We start from the raw sequence: 19479 nt of genomic DNA, 5'->3' as shown, positions 1-19479 counted from the left end.
CCAGACCCCCCGTCTGAGGGCCCCGGTTGCAATTGTTGTGGGCATGTTGGTGGGCTGAGCTGCCCACCACTCCTCAGGGCAGGAGCCGCTTTGGAAGGGCACCTGCAGGGGCGAGCAGGTTAAATGGGACATGTCCACAGGGGAATACGAGGGAAGGACAAGCAGTGCTATCATGGTATAGATGAAGTGTGTCAGAACTGGCTCCAGTCAACGTCAGGCCAGCTGGGCTAAAGGAGAGCAAGAAAAATTGTGCCCGCCAGCACTTCCATTCCCTAAGAGTTCCTACCGATCCCTGCCACATGCGCACATGCGCTGAAATTAGTCAATAAATTTACCTCATGTATAACCCAGGAGCTTTTCAGACTGTTGCCTGAGAAGAAGAAGAACTATGCTAGCCCTTAAGAGCAGAGGCTGCATTTCCTATCCCCCTCTGGCTCTCCCCAAGTTAAATCCTGCTGATTTTCAAAGCCAGATATTATGGCGGCTTGTCTTCAGAGTACAGATTCCCAAGGCAGAGGATGCCCAGTGTGGGGCCTGATCCTCTCAGTCCTCAGGGAGGACCCCTGTGCCTGTGCTCTCTCTCCCACTTATGGGTCACCTTACTGGGGGTTGGTTCCTGACCAACTCTCTGCCCCTCCTGCCCTTCACAATGTGGCTTTTCCTTTGTCTCTTTAGCTATGGGAGAGCTGTTCTACTAGTCTTCAGGTCATTTTCAGAGTGAGTTACACTACGCTGAGTTGCAGCTTTGATGAGTATGTGGGAGGAGGTGAGCTCAGGTTTCTTCCATTCTGCCATCTTCCTGAGCTCCAAAGCCAGTAAAATTTTGTTCGGTTTTATGTACACTGATTTTAAATCCAGAGCCTACATGTGATTTTGGAGGCTGAGAAGTCTCATGATCTGCCGTCTGCAAGCTGGATACCCAGAGAGGTCTGTTTGAAGGCCTAAGAGTCAGAGAGTGATGGTATAGATTCCAGTCCAAGTCTGAAGGCCTGAGAATCAGGAATGCTGGAGAGGTTTTCCAGTGAGGACAGACTGGGTGGGCCTGAGAGGCCTCTTAATGGAGGAGGAGTTAGACAGACAATACTGCATTCTGGGCAGAAGGAATGTATTCAAAAAGGCACAGCGATAAGTAACAGCCTGAATGTTCAGCCAGTGATTTTGGATATCTGAGACATAAGGTTTGAGGCAGAGATTAAGAGGAAAACTAGAGAGGTAGGCAAGAACCAGATGCCAAGCCTTTAGATGTCATGCATAGGAACTTGGATTCTTTTTCCTATAGGAAATGGGGACCATTGGTGGATTTTTTAGTAGTGGCTCCCATTTCTGAGCTCTTAGGCAAGTTCTATAATATCTCAATACTCTGTGATATGCTCTTAGATTGTTGAGGATTAAATGATTCAGTACATGTGAAGCACTGATAGATGCTTACTATGTGCCTGGCACTGTCTCAGAAGGCCGTGGAAGCCTTGTATGATCTAATCCCTGAATTCTTGAGTCTTATTTGTCAAAATATTACTTACCCTGTATTGGACACAAGATTCAGGTTCATTGTGGTGTTGATTTACATTTCTCTGATAGCTAATGATACTGAGTATCTTTTCATATGCTTATGGGCCATTTGTATGTCTTCTTTGGAAAAATGTTTATGGATATTTTGCCTACTTGCTTAATTAACATTTTACCTACTTGCTTAATTAACAGTTGCTGGCCTGTTTTATTGTTGAGTGTGAGTTCTTTATGTATGCTGGATACCAGGCCCTTATCAGGTGCATATCTGGAACATGTATTTCACATTAGGGAAGTGCAAAGCAATGAGATGTCACTTTACATCCAGTAGGATGGTCATAATAAAAAAGATAAGAGAAATACTGGCAAAAACATGGAGAATTTGGAACTCTTGTGAATGTAACATGGCACGGCTACTTTGGAAAGCAGTCTGGCAGTTCCTCAAAAAGTTAAACATGGAGTTACCATATGACTCAGCAGTCCCCTTCTTCGGCATCTAATCAAGGGAATGAACATATGTCTACACAAAGGCTTATACATGAAATGTCTGTAGCGGTATTATTCATAATAGTTAAGAAGTAGAAATAATCCAAATGTCCATCAGACAATGACTGGATAAACAAAATTTGGTATATCCATACACTGGTGTATTATTTGGCAACGAAAAGGAATTGACGTACTGTTACATGCTACAACACAAATCTTGAAAACATGCCAAGTAAAGGGAGCCAGTCATAAAAGACCACATACTGTATACATGAAATACACAGACTAGGGAATTTGGGGGGGGAGAATGTAGATTAGTGGCTGCCTAGGGCTAAGGAGATTGGGGCAAAGGGGGGGACACTAGGTAAAAGATTTCTCTTGGGGATAATGAAAATGTTTTAACATTGATTGTAGTAATGGTCGCATAACTCTTAATATACTAAGAAACATTGAATTTGATACTTTAGGTGAATTTATAGTATGCTATTTAGACCTTAATGCATTCAATAATGGTTTTTTTTATACATTTATTTTTTATTAAGTGTGGCCTTATCCTTATTTAGGGAATCAAACTAAATAACTTTTATTTTTTTTTTAATTTTTTTTTTCAACGTTTATTTTGGGGACAGAGAGAGACAGAGCATGAACGGGGGAGGGGCAGAGAGAGAGGGAGACACAGAATCAGAAACAGGCTCCAGGCTCTGAGCCATCAGCCCAGAGCCTGACGCGGGGCTCGAACTCACGGACCGTGAGATCGTGACCTGGCTGAAGTCGGACGCTTAACCGACTGCGCCACCCAGGCGCCCCCAAACTAAATAACTTTTAAAGGCTACTTCCCATGTACCTTGTATCTAATCTCTCTAATCTTAAATTATGTTAGTTTTAGAACTTGAATTTCAAAGCATGACCGACAAGCTGATAGACTAATTCATTTCCACCAAAACTAAAAAAGTAGTTTTAACTGCTTTTTCAAGAGGTCTTAAAGCCATTGTCATGTTCTAAAATTTTTCTACTAACATGATGTTAGTCTTGAAATATGATTTTACTTTATCCTAAGTAGTGTAATAGTGATGCATGTAACTGACTTTCTACACTTTACTATTCTGCATTGTTCTAAAAACAGCAAAGTTTCAGGCAGTGAGCAGTACTGTAATCCTTTATAAGGCATTTTTGTACCTTTCATCATATAAAAAACAGAAACTAATGACTGCATATAAATTATCTAATATAAATTTACCAGTGCTCATTTTCAGAGTCTTCCTTTCTGACTAATATAGTAAATACATGTTTTTATATATATATTTATTATATATAATATATAATATATATTATATATAATGTATACATATATACTATATAATGTATACATATTATATATGTGTACTGTATACATATATGTACATACATGTACATACACATACATACATTATGTATATGTATATATACATGTACATACATATACACACATATATTATACATGTATATATTATATATACATATATTAATTGTATATATTATACATATATTATACATACATTATATATATATACATATATAATATGTATACGTGTCTTTGTATGTATATGTAAATGATTTGGTAAAAGGTGGATCTTAATCTTTTCTATTTTGTCCAGAATACTTTTTTTTTCCTTTTATCAGGAACTTTTTTTAAGGTTTTATTCAAATTCCATTTAGTTAGCATACAGTGTAGTATTAGTTTCAAGTGTGCAGTATAATCTAATACTTCCATACAACACCTGGTGCTCATCACAAGTGTACTCTTTAATCCCCATCACCTACTTAACCAACCCCCCCAGCCCTCTCCTCTCTGGTAACCATCAGTTCTCTATAAGAGGCCATTTCTTGGTTTGCCTTTCTCTTTTTTTTTTTTTCTCTTTGCTCATTTATTTTGTTTCTTAAATCCCACATGAGTGAAATCAGATGGTATTTGTCTTTCTGTACCTGACTTATTTCATGAAGCATAATACTCTCTAGCTCTATCCATGTCAATGCAAATGGCAAGATTTTATTCTTTTTTATGGCTTAATAATATTCCATTATATCTATATACCACATCTTCCTTATCCATTCATCAGTTGATGGACACTTGGTCTGTTTCCACACAAAATAGACACATAGATAAGTAGAACAGAATAGAGAACCCAGAAGTGAACCTCAATTATACGGTCAATTAATCTTCAACAATGTAGGAAAGAATATCCAATGGGGAAAAGATAGTCTCTTCAACAAATGGTATCAGAAAAACTGAACAGCAATATGCAAAAGAATGAAACTAAACCACTTTCTTACACCATGCACAAAAAGAAATTCAAAATGGATTAAAGACCAAATTGTAAGACCTAAAACCATTAAAATCCTAAAAGAGAACACAGGCAGTAACCTCTTTGACATTGACTATAGCAACTTCTTACTAAATAGGTCTCCTCAGGCAAGGGAAACAAAAGCAAAAATAAACTATTGGGACTTCACCAAAATAAAAAGCTTCTGCACAGCAAAGGAAACAATCAACAAAACTAAAAAGTAAGAAGATGTTTGCAAATGACATATCTGATAAAGGGTTAGTATCCAAAATCTATAAAGAACTTCTCAAACTCAACACCCAAGAAACAATTAATCCAGTTAAGAAATGAGAAGACATAAATGATACTTTTCCAAAGAAGACATCCAGATGGCCAACAGACACATGATGAAAAGATGCTCAACATCACTCATCACACAGGGAAATACAAATCAAAAGTACAGTGAGATGTCACCTCACACCTGTCAGAATAGCTAAAATCAGCAACACAAGAAACAAGTGTTGGCGAGGTTGTGGAGAAAGGGGAACCCTCTTACATTGTTGGTAGGAATACAAACTGGTACAGCCACTCTGGGAAACAATATGGAGATTCCTCAAAAAGTTAAAAATAGAACTATCCTATGATCCAACAGTTGCACTAGTAGGTATTTATCCAAAGAATACAAAAATACTAATTCAAAGGGATACATGCGCAGCAGCATTATCATAAAGAAAATGGCGGGGGGGGGGGAGGGGATACAACAAACACTAGATGTCATGATTTATGTCCTTTGCATGCATGATCAGGCATTATTTTACATGCAGGGATAAAATTTAAATAGATTGTACATTTCTTTGTAATTTAAAACAGGCTTAATGCAAAAAAACACATTGTGATATGCTACATCTTAAATTTATCTATATAATGGAAATTATATGGCACACAATAACACAATAGACAAGTAGATCAGTGTAACAGAGGGTCCTGAATTAAATGCAATCATTGCTGGGGCGCCTGGGTGGCTCAGTCGGTTAAGCGTCTGATTTCAGCTCAGGTCATGATCTCACAGTCTGTGAGTTCAAGCCCCACGTCGGGCTCTGTGCTGACAGCTCAGAGCCTGGAGCCTGCTTCAAATTCTGTGTCCCTCTCTCTCTGCCCCTCCCCTGCTCATGCTCTGTCTCTCTCTGTCTCAAAAATAAATAAAAAAATATTTTTAAAAAAATTAAAAAAATAAAAAAAATTAAAAAAAAATAAATGCAATCATTGCTTTTTGACAATGATATCAAGGCAGTGCAGATGGGTAAAGAATAGTCTTCAGCAAATGATAGTGAAACAACTGAATATCCATGTGAAATAGACAATGAACCTATCTCATCCTAACAGGCACAGATTTCCTAGATAGTACACTCAAATCACTTACCATAAAAGAAAAATGTTAATAAGTTGTACTTCATGAAAATTAAAAACTCCTGCTTTTTAAGAAAATGAAAAGGCATAGACTGTCAACAGCTGTAAAGGGTGTAAAATTTCACCCTATTTATAGACTAACAAGTTAGCCACAGTGTCAAGGATACTGATGGAAGACATGACTCTTGGGTCAGAGAGCAGTAGCAGGAGCCAGAATACCAGCATTTTTATGCCAGTTCCACCACCCTCACGTATCACAAGATGCATTACCAATTGTACAGTTTCCACCTTTACCCACAGGAAACATCTGTGGCAGTTTGGTCACCCATAACAACCCTGGAGTTGAGGTTGACCTGAATGCCTTCTACCACCATGGTAGGTAGTAGGTCCTACTGGTCATTGGTCACAATGGTGACCACATTGGTCAGTTCAGATAGTCAAGAACAAATTACATGCTATCTTTTAAAATTGGAGGATTCCCATTATATTATAACTTATCCTTGTAAGTCACACTAGTCATTTCCAAAGTATCCTAGAAATCAAATAAAAGAAGTGTACTAGAAAATTCACAAGTATGTGGAGATTAAACAGCATGCTGCTGAACAAGCAGTGGGTCAAAAAGAAATCAGAAGAGAAATGAAGTATCTTGAAACAAATAATGGAAATACAACATACCAAAAGTTATGGGATGCAGCAAAAGCAGTTTTAAAAGGGAACTTCATAGCAAAAAATGCCTGTATTAAGAAGCAAGAAAAATGTTAAGCAACCTAACTTTATATCTCAAAGAATGAGAAAAAAAAAACCAAAGCTGAGTTAGTATTCAGAAGGAAATAAAAATCAGAATGGAAGTAAATGAAATAGAGACTAAAAAGATGATAGAAAAGATCAATGAAACTAGGACCTGGCTCTTTGAAAGATAAACAAAATTAGCAAACCTTTACCTAGACTCCCCAAGAAAAAAGGACACAAAATCAGAAACGAAACAGGAGACATTATATCTTATACCACAGAAGTACAAAGGATCATAAGAGAGTATGAACAGTTATACACCAACAGATTGGACAACCTAAAAGAAATGGATAAATTCCTAGAAACATATGACTGACCAAGACTGAATCATGAAGAAATAGAAAAAATGAATGATGCCTGCTGGCTCAGTTGGTACAGCATATGACTGTTGATCTTGGGATTGTGAGTATAAGCCCAATGTTGGGCTTAGAGCTTACTTTAAAAAAGAGAAATAGAGGGGCTCATGGGTAGCTCAGTAGGTTAAGTGGCAGACTTTGGGCTCAGGTGATGATCTCACAGTTTGTGGGTTCGAGCCCCGCATTGGGCTCTGTGCTGATAGCTCAGAGCCTGGAGCCTGCTTTGGATTCTGTGGCTCCCTCTCTCTCTCTGCCCCTCCCCCATTCACAGTCTCTTTCTGTGTCCCCAAAAATGAATGAAACATTTAAAAAAAATTTTTTTTTATTTTTTTTTTTAACGTTTATTTTTGAGACAGAGAGAGACAGAGCATGAACGGGGGGGAGGGTCAGCGAGAGGGAGACACAGAATCTGAAGCAGGCTCCAGGCTCTGAGCTGTCAGCACAGAGCCCAACGCGGGGCTCAAACTCACGGACCACGAGATCATGACCTGAGCCGAAGTCAGACGCTTAACCGACTGAGCCACCCAGGCGTCCCCCAAAAAATTTTTTTAATAATAAAAAAAAGAAATAGAAAATCTGAACAGATTGGTTACTAGTAAGGACGTTGAGTTGTTAATCAAAAATCTCCCAAGAAACAGAAGTCTAGGACCCAATGGCTCCACTGGTGAATTCTATCAAAAATTCAAAGAGGAATTAATACCAATCCTACTTAGACTCTTCAAAAAAATAAAACAGTACCCTGAAACCAAAACCAGACAAGGACAACACAAGTAAAAATTACAAGCCAGTATCAATATCCTTCATGAACATAAATGTAGAAAATCCTCAACAGGGGAGGATTGAGCCTGGGTAGCTCAGTCGGTTAAGCATCTGACTCATGGTTTTGGCTAAGGTCACGATATCACAGTTTCGTGAGTTCAAGCCTGGCTTGGGATCCTCTCTCTGCCCCTCACCCATTCACACTATCTCTGTCTCTCTCAAAATAAATAAACGTATAAAAATCCTCAACAAAATATTCGCAAACAAATTCAACAATTTATCAAAAGTATCATACACCATGATCAAGTATGATTTATTCCAGGGATGCAAGGACAATTCAACATCTGCAAATCAAATCAATGTGATATACTACATTCAAAAAATAAGATTAGAGCTATCACAATAGATGCAGAAAAAACTTTTGACAAAATTCAGCATCCATTCATGATAAAAACTCTCAATGAAATGGGTATAGAGGGAACATACCTCAGCATAATAAAGGTCATATATGACAAGCCCACAGCTGATATCACACTCAACTAACATCTACTCAACAGTAACAGCTAACATGCTCAACAGTGAAAAGTTTCCCTCTAAGATCAGGAACAAGATTAGGATGCCCACTTTTGCCACTCTTATTCAACATAATGGTGGAAGTGCTTGTGACAGCAGTTAGACAAGAGAAAGACATAAAAGGCATCCAGTTTGGAAAGGAAGAAGTAAAACTGTCACTATGCGTAGATGACATGGTATTATATATTTTAGAAACCCTAAAGACTCCACCAAACAACTATTAAGAACAAATCAACAAATTTTGTAAAGTTTCAAAATACAGAAATCAGTCACACAAAAGGAATAAAATATCGAGGAATAAATTTAACCACGAAGGTGAAAGACCTGTATGCTATTATATTAACATTGATGAAAGAAACTGAAGAAGACACAAATAGAAAGATATACCATGCTAATAGATTGGAAGAATTAATATTTTTTAAATGTCCATACTATGCAAAGCAATCTATAAAGTCAATGCAATCTTATTAAAATTCCAATGGCATTTTTTACAGAAATAGAACAATCCTAAAATGTGTATGGAACCACAAATGACGCTAAATAGCCAAAGCAGTCTTGAGAAAGAAAGCTGTAGGCCTCACACTGCCTGGTTTCAAACTATATTACAAAATTGCAGTAATCAAAACAGTATGGCATTGGCATGAGAACAGACGCATAGAGGAATGGAACAAAATAGGAAGCCCAGAAATAAACCAACACGTATATGGTTAATTCATTGATGGTAAAGGAGCCAAGAACATCCAATGAAGAAAGGCAAGTCTCTTCAGTAAATGATGGTGGGAAAACAGGACAGCCACATGCAAAAGAATGAATCTGGACCACTATCTCACACCATACACAAAAATTAATTCAAAATGGATTAAAGACTTGAACATAAAACACAGATGGTAAGCTCTAAGACAAGGCCCATAGATACAGAGAACCAACTGGTGGTTGCCAGAGGTAGAGAATACACACAGTGGGTAAAGGGAGTCAAAAGGTATAAGCTTCCAGTTTAAAATAAATTAGTTATAGGGGGACCTGGGTGGCTCAGTCGGTTAAGTGTCCACTTTTGGCTCAGGTCATGAGCTCATGGCTCGTGAGTTTCAAGCCTCACATCAGGCTGACAGCTCAGAGCCTGTGGCCTGCTTCAGATTCTGTGTCTCCCTGTCTGCCCCTCCCCCACTCATGCTCTGCCTCACTCTCTCTCAAAAGTAAATAAACATTAAATAATTATAGAGATGTAATATACGACATGGTGACTATTGTTAATATGGTATTGCACATTTGAAAGTCGCTAAGAAAATAGATCTTAAAAGTTTTTATCAAAAGAAACAATTGTAACTGTGTGGTGACTGATTTAACTAAACGTATTGTAGTAAACAATTTGCAATATATTGAATGATTGTATTATAGACCTGAAACTAATGTAACGTTATATGTCGATTATACTTCAATAAAAGTATATTAACATCATAGTTAGCTGTATTAAGAACATATGGGAACTCCATACTGTTTTTACAACTTTTCTAGAAGTCTGAAATTATTTCAAACTCGGGGCACCTGGGTGGCTCAGTGGGTTGAGCGTCTGAGTTCACCTCAGGTCAGGATCTCGCAGTTTGTGAGTTCGAGCCCCGCGCCGGGCTCTGTGCTGACAGCTCAGAGCCTGGAGCCTGTTTCAGATTCTGTCTTCCTTTCTCTGCCCCTTCCCCGCTCATGCTCTGTCTCTCTCTGTCTCTCAAAAATGAATAAACATTAAATAAATAAATAAATAATTAAATAAATAAATGAAATTAAACTAAAAGTTAAAGGATTTTAAGTGACAATATAAGTTACAGAATGGGAGAAAATATTCGTAAAACATTTCTGACAAAGATCTTGTGTCCACAAAATATAACGAACTCTTCACCCAATTAACGTATAAGCAAAAGACATGAATACACACTTCATAAAAATAGATATTCAGTTGGTCAATAAATACATGTAAAGATATTCAAGATCATTTGTAATCTTGGAAATTATTACCAAAATAAAACACGTTTCATTCCTACCAGGCTGGTCAAAATTAAAACAACTGGCAATATCAAGTGTGGGTGAGTACCTGGAGGGACCCTTCATACACTGCAGGTTAAAATGTAAAACAATACAACTTGTTCAGAAAAATACTTACGTAGTTTCTTATAAAATGTATACTTTCCCTATGACTCAGCAATTCCACCACTAGGTATTTATCTAAGAAGAATTAAAACATATGACCACTATGACAATTATAAATAAATGTCCAAGCAGCTGTATTCATAATACATGATAGGGATGCCTGAGTGGCTCAGTTGGTTAAGTGCCCAATTTCAGCTCAGGTCATGATCTCACAGTTCGTGAGTTTGAGCCCTGCATCAGGCTCTGCAATGACCGTGCGTAGCCTGTTTAGGATTCTGTCTCCCTCTCTGCCCCTCCCCCACTTGTGCATGCATGTGTGTGTGCATGCGCCCTGTCTGTCTCAAAATAAATAAACTTTAATAATAATAATGATATGTGATAACCAAGAGCTAGCAGCTACCCAAATAAATGTCCATCAGTAGGAGAATGGATAAATTGTGATACAAATCTTTTTTCTGACATGTGTTATGGAATATTTGCTCCTACTTTGTGGCGTTCCATTTCATTTTTAAATAGTTTCTTTGAAAGACCAACAGTTCAGGGGCGCCTGGGTGGCTCGTTCAGTTGAGCGTCCACCTTTGGCTCAGGTCGTGATCTCGCGGTCCATGGGTTTGACAGCATTGGGCCCTGTGCTGACAGCTCAGAGTCTGGAGCCTGCTTTGGATTCTGTGTCTCCCTCTCTCTCTGTCCCTTCCCCGCTCATGCTCTCTCTGTGTATTAAAAATAAAAACGTTAAAAAAATTCTTTTAAAGACCAAAAGTTTAATTTTAGCAAAATTCAAATATTTGTGGTTTCACCATTTTAAAGTTATTACATGTATTAAGTGGTATTCTGATGCTGAGAGAAAGTTGCCAAAACCTCTCTACGATGAAGGAGTCTGTGGGGGGCACTAACAGGAGTAGGAGTGTCTGTCATTTTGCATTTTGGATGGGTTCTAGAGCCCTTTCCTAAAGGGGACCCCTACTCAAGAAGAGCCAGTTTGCAGCAAACAGCATAAAAGTATTTAAGTAAAATATGTAAAGGAGAAATGTGTTTCTTCCAGAACACAGAAAGGCCTAAAAGAAGTTGTGGGTGCTGAGAGAATCCGTAGCTGTTTCTGGACAGCATTATGGGCAGAGCAGCCCTCTCAGTATACCAATTAATTTTCAAGACTTTAACCAAGGTGGCAAGACATTACATTTTGTATGAGGCAATGGCCCATTTCATTTTGGTGAGCTCCTTTGCCTTGAATGAGTATGTCAAATGAATCTCCTCATGGGAAGAAATCATCAGTGTAATGTCATACTTGTCTTCCTGAAAGAATCAGGAAGTAGTTAAGATCTTGTCCTTAAAGACTGTGAGGACAAGGCTGATGAGGTACTCCATGGTAGTTGGGTAGAAGTGTACCATACTTTGGAGGTGAGATAAACTGCAGTCAAGAAGCTATTGAAATAGTCACTGAACAAAACATATTCACTAAATCTATAATAGCAAAATATTTACCAATTGCTAATTGAAGTCAGTAACTGCAATAATATTGGCTATGGGGACGTTAATGAGGCCCACAGCATTTAGCTTGAGGTAATCTACCATGAGGCACCATGCATTCATTCATTCATTCAAGAGCAGGCCAAACTTAGCTGACACTAAAAGTAAAGGCAACAAAAACAAAAATAAACAAGTAGGACTACATCAAACCAATCCACTGAATGGGAGAAAATATTTGCAATTCGATATCTGATCCAAAACATTAAAGAACTCAATACAACTCAATAGCAGAAAACCAATGATTAAAAAATGGACAGAGGGGGCACCTGGGTGGCGCAGTCGGTTAAGCGTCCGACTTCAGCCAGGTCACGATCTCGCGGTCCGAGAGTTCGAGCCCCGCGTCAGGCTCTGGGCTGATGGCTCAGAGCCTGGAGCCTGTTTCCGATTCTGTGTCTCCCTCTCTCTCTGCCCCTCCCCCGTTCATGCTCTGTCTCTCTCTGTCCCAAAAATAAATAAAAAACGTTGAAAAAAAAATTAAAAAAAAAAAAATGGACAGAGGATCTAAATAGACATTTTTCCAGGAAGACCTATAGATGGCCAACAGGTACATGAAAAGATGCTCAACATCACTCATCATCAGGAAAATGCAAATCAAACCACAATGAGATATCACCTCACACTTGTTAGAATGAGTAGTATCAAAAAGAAAGAAGTGACACATGTCGGCAAGGATGTGAAGGAAAGGGAACCTTTGTGGGCGCTATTGGCGGGAAGGTAAATTGGTGCAGCCACGATGGAAAACAGAATGGAAATTCCTCAAGAAATTAAAACTCGAACTACTGTATGATCCAGCAATTCCACTTCTGGGTTATTTATCTGAAGAAAAATGAAAATGCTAACTCAAAAAGATACGCACCTCCACATTTACTGCAGCATTATTTACAATAGCCAAGATACGGAAACAACACAAGTGTCCGTTGACAGATGAATGGATAAAGAAAATATGATACACACATAGACACACACAAGAAAATATTTAGTCACTAAAAAAAGGAAGTCTTGCCATTTATGACATGGACAGACCTTGAGGGCATTTTGCTAAGTGAAATAAATCAGAGCAAGGCAAGTACCATATGATCGCATTTATATTGGAATCTAAAACAGAACAAAACGAAGCTCATAGATACAGAGAACAGATTGGTTGTTGCCAGAGGGGGAGGGTAGGGAGTAGGTGAAATGGCTGAAGAAGATCAAAAGGTACAAACTTCCAGTTATAAAATAAGTCCTGGGGGACTTAGTTAAGCATCTAACTCTTGGTTTTGGTTCATGTCATGATCTCCTGGTTCGTGGGTTTGAGCCCTGTGTCAGGTCTGCGCTGACAGCAAGGAGCCTGCTTGGAATTCTCTCTCCCTCTCTCTCTGCCCCTCTTCCCCGCAAAAATAAATAATCTTTAAAAAATCTTTTTCATATAAAGAAAGAAATAAGCCCTGGGATGTAATTTATAGCATGACAACTGTAATTAATACTGTATTGCATATTTGAAAGTTACTAAGAGTACATCTTTAAAGTTCTCATCACAAGAAAACAAAATACTGTAACTATATATGGTGACAAACGTTACTAGACTTACCGTGATCATTTCTTAATACAGTTGACTCCTGAACAACATGGGGATTGGGGTGCCAACCCACTCACCCCCACCTTGTGCTCAGTTGAAAACCCACTTATAACTTGACTCCCCCAAAACTTAACTAACTAGAGAACAAATGTTATTAAAATCATAAGGAAAAGAAAATACACTTATAGGACTGTACTGTATTAAAAACAAAAAATCTGTGTATAAGGGGACCCATGCAGTTCCAACCCATCAAATCATTGTGTTGTACACCTGAAACTAATATAATGTCTGTAATTATACCTCAGTTTAAAACTATCCCTCCAGTAGCTTTATGTATCATGCAGAGTAAATGAGCTAGAGTCCTTGCAGTGGCCTCTCAGTCCTTATATGATTTTATCTTCTTACCTCTCTGGCCTCCTCTCCTCTCCCTGCCCCCTTTGCTTGCTTTGCTCCAGCTTCCCTGCTCATCTCACTATTCCTCAAGCATCCTGGACATGCTCCTGCCGCAAGCCCTTTGCAATTTGCTGTTTCCTATCCCAGAGTAATCCCAGAGTGTCATCGTTCACTGTGTGTCAAATCACCACAACACTTAGTGGCATAAAATAGTTTTTAAAGGATCAGACATCCTTGTGTCCGTTTCTCAAGAGGGATTTATTTACTGTTGCTTCCCCCAAAAGGAGGTAAAAAGAAATTTGAACTGTATGCATGGTCTTGAGCAAAGTTTCTCAAACTATCTGTAGTAAAGAACCAGGTGTAGAATATTTTTCTTTCCATCTGTTGCTGACCCATCTGTAGTCCTATTGTGCCCACACTTCACGTGACCCATCATGGTAGTCTGACAACATCTCACCGTCTTATATTGTTTAAAAGAAGAGTTTACTGCTCACATACTTTGGTTGTTGCAGCAGTGTTAATTTGCTGTTTCTAATCCGTACCCGAAGTTTCTGGACTTACTTGGTCATGGATTGGTGACAAACTGGTTGCAGGCTGGCACCAGCACATGGATCACACTTTAGGATTGCTGATCCAGAGGAGACCTCTTTCTGGGAAGGTAGCTAAATCATAGATGAGGAGACCTTTCTGGGCACGACATGAAGCGATTACTGGTAAAGGGCCACAGCCTTAGAACCACAGTTTGGGATGAGTTACCAGCTTTTCTTTAAAGAAGAGTATTCACTTCCTAAGAGTGAAAAAACATTTGAAGAGATAAGCTTTTAATTTTTTTTTTAATATTTATTTTTGAGAGAGAGAGAGTACAAGCGGGGTAGGGTGGAGAGAGGGAGACACAGAATCCGAAGCAGGCTCCAAGCTGTCAGCACAGAGCCTGATGTGAGGCTCGAACTCAAGAACGATGAGCCGAAGTCAGAAGCTTAACTGACTGAGACACCCAGGCACCCCTGGGTTTTTTCCTTTACATACAATTTATCCACATATATAGTCAAGAGCACGTAAATGCTCAATTTTTAAGTTGGGAAGGAAAACTGTATAGGTGAAAGTCAAATATACATTCTGAAACACAAAGTCAGTATAGAATGTGGATTTGGAAGGTAGATTATTAGATTTGCCATCCACAGTACTAGGTATACATTATGAGATCTGATAATATCTGATATTTTAACTGGGTGATGGTATTTACAAGGACATTATTTCTTAGGTAAAATTTCTGAGAATTTATGAATTGAGTTGAATCTACTACAAACTGTTGAATCCAAAATTGTAACTTTTCTAGTTATGTAAATAATGGTCATTAGTAGGTCATGTGGATAGAAATGTTCATTAGTGAGTTTTACTATTAGATAGAAATGGATCTTTTGTCCTTACAATAGGAAAATATAATAAATAAGCCCATATAAATTTCTTTTAATTTGGCCCTACGTTTCAGTACCAAATAAATTGCACGATACTTGGTAATTAACATTTGATGGTCTACAGCTGTGAGGGGGGGAAGGTGCATATGAGTTACTCAGAACATAGAGTGTGCTTTTCCTCTCTAGCTTCCAACTCCTATCCCCCAAGAATAGTAAGGATTTTCAAAGGCATCAAATCTTTGAACATATGTGGCTTTACGACAAAAATCTATCCCAAAGGGATATTATTTGGGAATACAATTTAAATTTTCCTATGAGCTCTTACTTTAGGAGATCTATTTGGGGATCATTACATAAAAATCGCGAATAATTTGAAAACTTACTTTTTATTTTTTATTCAGTATGGAGATTTATTCCCAGAGTGGGGCTTTTCTGATGCAAAATTGGAATGCTGGTGTAGTCACAACAGCTGTCCCCACACCATGTGGTATCTTCCATTACTTTACTGTAGAGATGAATTTTTGGCCCAGTGTCTCAGTAATATTGGACACACATGGTTTTAAGTGGCAAAGCAGTATGCGTATGCATTCATTTGACTTTCACAGCTACAGTTGGCTCCAGATTAGAACAAGGAGAATACATTCACACCACGGCCACCCTCACGGCTGCTGTAGGAGCTGGGTCACAGTAGGCTCAGTTGCTTCTAAAGACACAACTAACTATTGCCGAGGAATTACACATTCACCAAAGTGCCTTACAGCTGTAGGAGAGAGAATAATGAATTGCTAAAAGGATTCTTTCAAAGATTTCAGATTATGGGCCTAGTTATTATCGATCCAGTTTTTTTGTATTAATAATGAAAAAAATCACAGCCATGAAATAACCAGGAAACTAAAGGGAAAGACTGTCCTAGCAGTAGATGATTTTCAGAATACCAGTCCAAATACTTAAAATTTTCCCTTCCCAGGGGAAAAAAAAAAAAGTGGCACTGTTCTTTTAGACTCATCTTATTAACAAAGAATTAAAATCGGATTGATTTTTAATGCCCATGGTCCATATATGCAGCATATTTGGAAAGCCAATCTACTAAAAATTGAAATTATTTTAAAGAATTACTTTATTAATGTTTCGGCTCTTTAGAAAGAAAAGTATTTCCTTGAAAATCCAGTTATGTCCCTCTAATATCTGAGGATGAATTTTCCCCCTAAATAAAGGGAAAAACAAGCAAGAAGAAAAAAGCTTCAGTGTAAATTTTCAAATCATCTGATAAGGAGCATTAGATTTCTGATATTCATTAAATATCAAAGAAATTCTGACCATACCCTATGTGGGCTACCTTTTTATAGAAGTGAATTTATGCCTGTATCGTACAGATTGTACTGATGAATATGTTTGAGGCTTTCAGCTTTTAGTGGATACAAAATAGAATGATTGATAAAATCCTCCCTGCTATTGGCTATTATTTCCTGACTCTTAAGTGGCAGGTTGTATTTATGCCAATTTATCTGCTTCAGGGAACATTCTTGATAGCAGAACAAAGTGAATAAAAGTAGTTTGCTTTGCAAATGAATGCAAATGGGAGAGCCTTTCGGAAAGCCCTTTAACAGGGGCAGTGCGCTTTGATTACGAGTGAAGCTGCCGTTTGGACATGGTGAAAAGAGCACGCTTGAACCATTGATTGGGGGAGACAGTAAAAAGTCAGGAAGGGCCCCGTTAAGCTTGCAGTGAGGCAGGCGGATGTCAGTGCGGTTAGAGCACAGTGGGAGAATGACAGCGAGGATTAGTGTCAGGGAGAAGCTTTGCTGTAGCTGTGGAGATCGTCCCTGGGGTCACTCACCTCTGACTGTTGTTCTGTGCTGACGGTTCTGTAATGCAAACGGCCTGATGTATGCTGTTCATTATCGGAAATGGTGATTAGAAAAGGTATTTGTCTCCAAGGTTCCCTTCTTTCTTGTTTCTTTCTTTTTAATTAAGGAAAATAAGGTGGGCTTCCTCCATTTCTCTGCTGACTCCTAGAGTATTGTTTAATACCAGAGTGGCTGCAGCCTCTGGGAGGGAGTAGTTTCGTGCTAAAATCTCATGTAAAATAACTGTAACGTGGTTATTTGTTACTCAGCGATAGGTTCTTTTGCTTTGCTCAGCTTTAGGTTTGACCAAGTAGTAGTGCTGATAAAATGCGGAGAATATGCTTGCTCTTAGAATTCTTGCTTTTGGAAAAAAGATTTTATAATCTTTCGGTTATTTTGTAACTCGGTTTAAACAGATCAACTTTTAGAAGCTATTTACCTTCTCAGAAATGAAGTGTTGCTTTGCTTGGACTTGAAATGGTTTAAGTCTTGGTTGTAGGCATGTCTCCTTTTATTTCTGTTCCAAGTTTATTAAAACGCTAGCCTTTGAGAAGCTAAACTTTTTGGAAATGCACGATTTTTAGAATGAAAGTGTTACACAGAATGAACAAAAACTATCTTTGTCTCAGTTCTGATTCTAAATCAGCACATTTGCTTGTTCACCTTTTCGTCTTCGCTTACAAGGTGTTTTGTTTCTTCAAAGTATAATTTTTCTTAAAACTTGAAGACCTTTTATAGTGACCTTACATGAGGCATCTGTGAGAGCAGCAGTGACACACAATGCATTTCATAGTCTTTGAGAGTCGTTCCTACTTTAATGCAAAACTGCTTTTTTTAATGTCTTCAAAAGCCTGACTTCACAATATTTCTGCTTTCTTATTTCGTATACGTAGGAAAATTTAAAAGGCTGCTGGAGCTTTGCATTCTAGTGTTAAATATGCAACCCAAAGCTTTATCTAAACTACTGGACACGTGTTAATACTGTTTTTGTAGAAAACAAATTGCCAGTGGTTTGTTTCACAGGCTTATTAAATGTTTTGGCAAACGTTCTCTAAATTATCTTTTTCTATAATGTTTTGCAGGCACCTGAATGGACAGAAGAGGACCTCAGCCAGCTGACAAGAAGTATGGTTAAGTTCCCAGGAGGGACCCCAGGTCGATGGGAAAAGATTGCCCACGAATTGGGTCGATCGGTGACAGATGTGAGTTCACTCAGATTTGCATTGTATGGAGAGTGACAAACCAGAACAAGCCAACTATGTAGAAGACAGACATAGATGCATCCGACATTCTCTTTGGAGAAAGGCTACAATCCTTTTAGGACCTGGAAGTGAACCATTAACGAAATAAGCAAGAAGCAGATGTCAGCCAGTCCCCTGGTCCACAATTAACAGCTGTGTGAGGAATTCTAGTGTTTAGAGACTTAAGCTACAGTAACCTAACCACAGAAAACAATGCTGGTTTTTGTGTTTAAAGTGACCCCTTTAGCTGTGGAAAAGATAGTTCTCAGACTGATCAGAATTCGAGAAGTTAAATTTCAGCTGGATCTTTTTAACATTGAAGAACAGATTGCTATAGGTATTTAATCAGGTGGTTTGCATTAATTTAATCATCAATATTCTTATGTTTGCCTTTTTATTTCAAGGATGGTACCTACTATCCATTTTGACAAGTTGCTTAACCACAACAAAATTACATATATGAACAAATATATAATATATATAACATATATAATATGCATATGTGTGTGAATGAATCTATAGGTGAATGACTGCCTATACCCAACACTTAAAAGACTAAGTATTTGCCTGGAAGGTTTGAATTTAACACTTTGGATGCTTTTTATTCAGTAAACTTAGGGCAGAGAATCTTCTAAAAGCAACTACCACGGTCCCTGACATGTACTAAATAGAAATTCAGAAAAATTTTTATTTTTATCAATATGAGCCTTATTTTCATAAATGATAGTAAATATTCTTTAACATATAAATCAGTAATTTACCAAATTTACTTTAAATAAACCCTATACACCTAAAATATTTCAGGGGTTACTGAAAGCAAAGTTCAAGTGCCCTTTTCAATTCTGTTAGTATACCTTTGAGTCTTTTGACAATGAACAGTTTTAAAACCCTGCAAAATGATTAACACAATTGCCCCCCCCCCAAAAAAAACCCAGCTTGTTACATAAATGCTGCAAGTTATTTTTCATAGTGAGCTTCCACTATTTAATTGATAAACAAACTTACAAAACATTACCGTCAATCTTTTTATTTATTTATTTATTTATTTATTACCCTTTGGATAGGAGCTGCTTTGAGAATTTTAAATTATAGATATGAATTTTTTACTACCAGGTAGGTCTTTTAAAAATCACATTTAAAAGACTGAATTTTTATGTGATGTTTTGCATTATTTTGGTTTCAAAGT

At 37.9% G+C, this 19479-nt stretch overlaps 1 protein-coding gene across 1 annotated transcript in view; it reads left to right on the top strand.

The window, feature by feature from the left end:
- The window catches only part of DNAJC1 (DnaJ heat shock protein family (Hsp40) member C1), a 226776-nt gene that overhangs the window by 178839 nt on the left and 28458 nt on the right, over window positions 1-19479 (top strand). The window contains exon 9 of the mRNA XM_047866500.1: window positions 18135-18254. Within this exon, the coding sequence (XP_047722456.1) occupies window positions 18135-18254 (120 nt within the window). The remainder of the gene's footprint in view (window positions 1-18134; window positions 18255-19479) is intronic.

The sequence above is a fragment of the Prionailurus viverrinus genome, chromosome B4 (genome assembly GCF_022837055.1).
Source record: "Prionailurus viverrinus isolate Anna chromosome B4, UM_Priviv_1.0, whole genome shotgun sequence".
NCBI classification, from domain to species: domain Eukaryota; kingdom Metazoa; phylum Chordata; class Mammalia; order Carnivora; family Felidae; genus Prionailurus; species Prionailurus viverrinus.
The sequence above is the reverse complement of the archived record's forward strand: the minus strand, read 5'-3'. Positions and strand labels throughout refer to the sequence as shown.